Source organism: Nestor notabilis, unplaced genomic scaffold (assembly GCF_000696875.1).
Source record: "Nestor notabilis isolate BGI_N333 unplaced genomic scaffold, ASM69687v1 scaffold15693, whole genome shotgun sequence".
Lineage (NCBI taxonomy): Eukaryota > Metazoa > Chordata > Aves > Psittaciformes > Psittacidae > Nestor > Nestor notabilis.
In genome coordinates, this window is record NW_009923568.1 from 37,656 (window position 1) to 43,655 (window position 6,000).

At 48.6% G+C, this 6,000-nt stretch overlaps 1 protein-coding gene across 1 annotated transcript in view; it reads left to right on the forward strand.

The window, feature by feature from the left end:
* The window catches only part of SMAD6 (SMAD family member 6), a gene marked incomplete at its 5' end in the record, with an annotated part of 37,336 nt that extends 35,855 nt beyond the window's left edge, over positions 1-1,481 (forward strand). The window contains one exon of the mRNA XM_010012225.1: positions 565-1,481. Within this exon, the coding sequence (XP_010010527.1) occupies positions 565-1,106 (542 nt within the window). The remainder of the gene's footprint in view (positions 1-564) is intronic.
* Positions 1,482-6,000: the final 4,519 nt, after the last annotated feature.

Below are 6,000 nucleotides of genomic sequence, written 5' to 3' on the forward strand. Positions count from 1 at the left end.
TCCCCCTTGGCATGTAACGCTTCCTCAGATTTCATGTTCCCCGTGGGAACATCAGCATCGCTGTCAAAGAATATTACATAGCAGAGATAAGTGTCGGGTCAGTCATCCAAGCACTTCGTGGACATCCCCTGTATTTCAGCTCAATGAAATGGCCTTTGAGAATGGGGGTACACCACCACAGCAAAGCTGGAGGAGCTTGGGAACCCACCAAGCTCAGGGGTGGCTGAGTTGCAGTATCCATGCCAGCTCTTGGTGGTAGGAATGCCCATATCTTGAGTATACAGGGTCCCAGCTGCTGGACACAGGATTGAACATTAAATGAGAGAAAGATGGGTTGAGTGCCGTGGGAGCTGGTGGGTGGCCTTGTTGGGTCACCAACCTTGGCTTGAGCTTTGTTTCTTGGTGGCATTTGATATAACTGAAGACAAGCTTTGGGTTGAACACAAGTTTGGTTCCCACAAGAGCAAAGCTGATGGGTGGGAAGAGCCATTTGCTTCCCCTCCATACCTGTCTTTCCTAGGATGCCACAGCAGCCCCTGACTGGTCCTCTCCTTTCCCCCACAGATGCCAGTACGTCGCCCGATGCCGTGAAGAGGAGCCATTGGTGCAACGTGGCCTATTGGGAGCACCGGACGCGCGTTGGCCGCCTCTACACAGTGTACGAACAGTCTGTCAGTATATTTTATGACCTACCTCAAGGAAACGGCTTCTGCCTCGGACAGCTAAACCTGGAAAACAGGAGCGAGACTGTGAGAAGGACTCGAAGTAAAATCGGCTACGGGATTTTACTCAGCAAAGAACCGGACGGTGTGTGGGCTTACAACCGCAGCGAGCACCCCATCTTCGTCAACTCCCCGACACTGGACATCCCCAACTGTAGGACTTTGATCGTGCGCAAGGTGATGCCGGGTTACTCCATCAAGGTGTTTGACTACGAGAAGTCCTGCCTCTTGCAGCACACGGCTGATCTGGATTACACGGACGGGCCCTACGACCCCAACAGCGTGAGGATCAGCTTCGCCAAAGGCTGGGGGCCGTGTTACTCCAGACAGTTCATCACGTCGTGTCCTTGTTGGCTGGAGATTCTACTCAGTAACAATCGATAACAGTCAGCCTCTGACGAAAGGAAAATAGAAAAAAAAAAGACACAGACTATCCCAAATATCATCTACCTAGATTTAATATAAAGTTTTATATATTATATGAAAATATATATTATACTTGTAATTATGGAGTCATTTTTACAATGTAATTATTTATGTATGGTGCAATGTGTATATGGACAAAAACCAGAAAATGCACTTTGGCTTATATAATTCTTTCAATACAGATTTTTTTTTTTTTTTTTTAAGGAAAAAAAAGAGAAAAATTATACAGCAAAAATAGGAGAAAGCCCTAATTTTGATGTATGGTTTTTGGAAATATTATTAATACCCAGGCAAAAAGCTAATACCAGTCACTCATTGATAATAAAGTATTCGCATTATGGGGGGGGGTTAATTGTCTTTTTTTGCCCCCCCCCCCAAATCCATCCTCAATTGGAGTCCGCAGCAGTGTCTGCTCAAGCACTCTGCAGTGAAGGGGAGGTTCCAGAGGGGCAGCCACTGTCTTCCATCTCAGCCAGGACCCTTAGAAAACAACACATGGGTTGCTGGAAGGCTGCAGTTGTCTCCAAGAGGAAGGTAAATGAGGACAGTTTGAGAGCCAGGGAGCAAATGGAGGTGGTGAGAGGAAAATCCCCCGTAGCTGTTCTTGCTCAGGGCTCTGTGATCTCTCTGGTAACACAAAACATGATGGGAACATCATGAAGATAAGCGTGCATGTTTGTGTTTGTTCACATTAATCAATGCTTATCAGCACTGGTGGGAAGAACAGAATAGACCATAAGCTGCCCAGTCGGACCAGTTTGTCATATAAGCTTTGCACAGGGGTTGTCTCTGTGAGTCTGGAATCTCCCAGATGTGTTTGATGGTTGAGAAACAAATGGTGGGTTTGGACAACTCGTGGTTGGGTGGATCCTCAGTTGGAGACACCATAGAGTGGCCTGAATTTTGGGAACCTCTCCAATAACTTGAAATAAGGCAGAGGTGAGTTGGATGAGTATGTGCAGGTTTGTCCTGTAGATCTCCTGGTCTGTCCTCCAGGCAATAAACTGATACAGAAGTGTTTGGGAAGAACATACTTGCTCTGAGGAGCAGTTGAAGCCAGAAGAAGTCCTGGTCAGACGAGCTTGTCTGGGCTGATTTACTCTCTAGAAATCCTGGATAAAATCAGACACTTTGCTGACTTCTGCATGAGCATCTGCTGTCAGCACTGTAGCACCCATGCGGTTGCATGGGCAGGCTGGACACTGTCTGGCTCCACTTGGTTAGTAGTTATATATTGCCAGTGACTGGTGTTGCCAACTCTTAGAATTGGATAATAAATCCCTGTGCATTGATTTTCCTACAGTCCCAGCCTCTGGAGCCCGGTGACTGCAGAAGCTCCTCAGCTTCCAATGTTACAGAGGATATTTTTGCAGAGAAAAACATGCAAAGAGACTTCCTCCTCACTGGCTCAAAACTCAAACAGGACATAAACTTACCATGAAAAACCCTGCTGATGCATGTCTGGGTCATGCATTTTGGCAACTGGATTTGGGTGCTTCTACAGCAGCCACGAGCGAGGATGGGGAGGGTGGGAACCACATCCCCTCATAGACGGGAACTGCATCCCGCCAGGGAAACGGGCAGACCTGGGATGGGTGTTGGGAGCAGGGAATGTCGCAATGTCATTTTTCAAATACAACCCTACTTGATGTTTAATTGGGACCACATTGGCAGAATTCATGCAGCACTGGTATTAATACTTGACATCATTATTTTTTTGTTTGTGTTACAGCCATTGTTGTCAGGGAACAGTGTCAAAACACGTCACTATCGTTTAAAGCCAGCTTTCAAGAGCTTTGCAGGGGTTTTTTATCCCCTTTGGCTTGGTTTTGGTGTGTCCTGCCATAGCACCTACATCACTCGCTGTAGCACTCACATGCAGTTGGTCAAGCGGCCTTTTTTTATGGTTTGGGATTTTTTAAGGAGATTTTTGTTAATACAGTGCTCATTTTAACTGGGAAGAACCAGACAAAAGCCTTCTCCTGTTCCCTTTTCTCCTTCCCAGCATTTCCCACCACCACCCAGAAGGTTTTCCATTCACATCCCAAGCCGGCTGCTCCTCCTTACGTGTGCACACAGATGCAGCAGTGCCATCTTTTGCCACTTTCTATGGGCTTTGTCCATATTTTGGACAAAAAGGCAGCAAGGATGGACGTTGCTATTCACTTACACCCCCCCAGAAGCTGTCATTCACATGCCATTGATCTTCCCTAACTTGACAGTGCATTTGAATTCAGTTCCACCCCGGGTTTGCACCAGCAAAAGCACTTCTGTGGGTTGAAATTCCAGGGTTAGCTTTGGGGTTTCCCTTGTGCAATCCACCGATTGTGCTTAATTTTTCTTCTTTATTACTCATGCCCTTGCCCAGGAATAAATCTGGAGGTTTATTTCAGTTGACAGCAAAGGCTTTAAAGGGAATAAAGAAGGATTTTATAGCGAAGCAATGAAATAAGACATGAAGTACTCTTCTCTGTTCTATTCTTCCCTTTAGTACCTCTCTGTAATCATGCAAACGTAGGACCCTCTAAAGAAGCTTTAGGGCTATTGAACTCCACCCCGGACCCCCGCAAGGCTCAGCTGAAGCCTTCCCCATGCGGTCCCCACACTAGGTTGGAACCTGGGGGCCGGATGTTGGCACTTGGAGGGTGCTGGGGGTGGAGGGCACGTACATGGAGGAAGAACAACCCTGTCCCTGCGCAGGTTCGCTGCGGGAGCAGCGGGAGGTGGTCGGGGTTCGCTGCGGGAGCAGCGGGAGGGGGTTGGGGTTCGCTGCGGGAGCACTTGGACTTGGAGGTGTTTGGGGTTCGCTGGTGGCCCGATGGGTCCCACCTGTGCCCACACCTCAGGTGCTGGTGCTGGCTCATCTCACACAGAAACAAGATGGCCGCCACCCTCAGCTCCTGGGGTCCTTCACGTGTGGTTTCTTCTCCTTTCTGGAGCACTCCTGGTCCACCAGCACTCAAGGTAAGCATCATGTTCTCTGTTTTTATTCCTATTAAGTTCTGTATGGGATTGGACTGTTTTAAGGGTAGAAATGAAAGGGTGCTGGTGTGTTTCCATTTGGCCTGTGCTCGGCCTGGGTGCCCCAATGCTGAGGTGGTGTAGGGTTTTGTGTGATTGCTTTTGAGCTGGAGCTGGTTTAGTTTTGTCCTGTGAGGGTTTATGGATCACCCATGTGGCTGCATAAACACCGAGTTCTTTTTTGGAGAGAGTTGTTGGGCAGTGCAGCAGGGAAGGGCTTGTTTTTCTTGTGGTGCTGCTGAGACACCCATTGTGCTGCCACAGAGGGTCACACTCTGAGGTGAAGGAGCTGGGAGCAGCGTGGTAGGAGCCCTCTTAGCACCCCCCAGCCCTGCCTGGGCAGAGGAGGCACAGGGGCAGCAAATCCCTCAGGAAACATCCCTTTCCACGTGTTCCGAAGGGTTTCAGCAATGCTCTGGCCTTGGAGCTTGCTCCCGCTCGTCAGTTACTTGTACAGAGAGGTTGTGGGTTTGTTGTAGGTGGCTTTGCACGGGTTGGTGCCTTGGCTGATCAAGCTGGTGAGTTTCAACCCCCCCAAAGCTTCCCCACACCACAGCTCTCAGGTTTCTTTGTTAAGGGGGAGTGAAATCTTGGTCCTGCAGAAGAGCCTGAGTTGAATGGTCTCACTCCCCCCAGCTGCTTTATGGATCATCCGTGGAGGTGGTGGGACACACAGGTGTTCTAAGGTGTTATTCAAGCAGCAAAACCTGCTGGACACCTTCATCTGTGAGTGCCAGAGCACTGGCAGAGGCATCAGATGGTTCTGGCATTACGGGTGCAACCGGGGGTTGGAGGCTACATGGAATCACGGAATGAGTATCTGCCTGATTGTGGCTTCCCTATGCTAAATGCACCTGAGGTCTACTCAAGTGGAAGTCCTGAACTCGTAATTCTTGTAGTATAGGACTTGAGTCCTTGTGGGCTTTGATTTGTGGAGTGTGTTTATTTTATGAAATCCTCTTCATTTGAGTAATACTGTATTTTAAACCTGTGCAACAGGCTAATGAGGAGCAGCCAGTTGTTGCTGGTAGGTACCAGAGGCTGCTGGTTCTCCTGTGAGATGTTCATCATCCCTGTGCCTGACATTCCTTGCTGTTATGACTAAGAAACACCTTTTACCAGCCAGAACAGAAATGAATGCTAAAAGGAACCACCTCCATTTCTTAAAAAGAGAGGCCAAGACCCTTTTGTCATGTAGGTTTTGGAAGAGTCCTACAGTGTCTGCCAGGCTTTAAACCAGAATCCTCAGGATTTTCTCTCTGCAGTAGGAGTGTGGGGGACTTGTTCAATGCGTAGTTAAAAGCTGAATATTGTGTTGCCCGTGTATGGGCTGGCAAGGAGAAAGAAAAACATCACTGCTGGTGGAGAGGAAGGAGCTGGAGGTTTGTCTTGGGGTGTGGTGCTTATGGTGTCTGTAAGTAACGGAACATCTCCAGCTCTTTGGCATGTGAATTAATCTTTTTAAGGGAGCATCAGAGTAGCTTGAGGTGCTTGTAGAGGTACCTGCTCTTCCCAAAGCTTCAGTGGGTCCTTTAGGTTCAGGCTTTCTGCCTGCTCTGGCATGTGGCATGTTCCTGGATCAGAAGATGAAGCAGTGTGCGGTCAGAGCTGCTGCTCTCCCAGTGCTTCTGAGGGGTGTGAAATGAGTGTCAGGAGCCAGAGGGTGGTTGGTTTATTTGGACAAATGCCAGGACCAAAAATCATGTCTTATCCAGGTAAATGGTGCTGCAGAGTGGGTGCTGTGAGGATGGGGCTGTGCACTGCCTTGGGTTTAGAGCTGTCGCATTTGGCGAGCGGGGCTGGTGGTGTACCTGCTGCTGTGGCTGGTTTT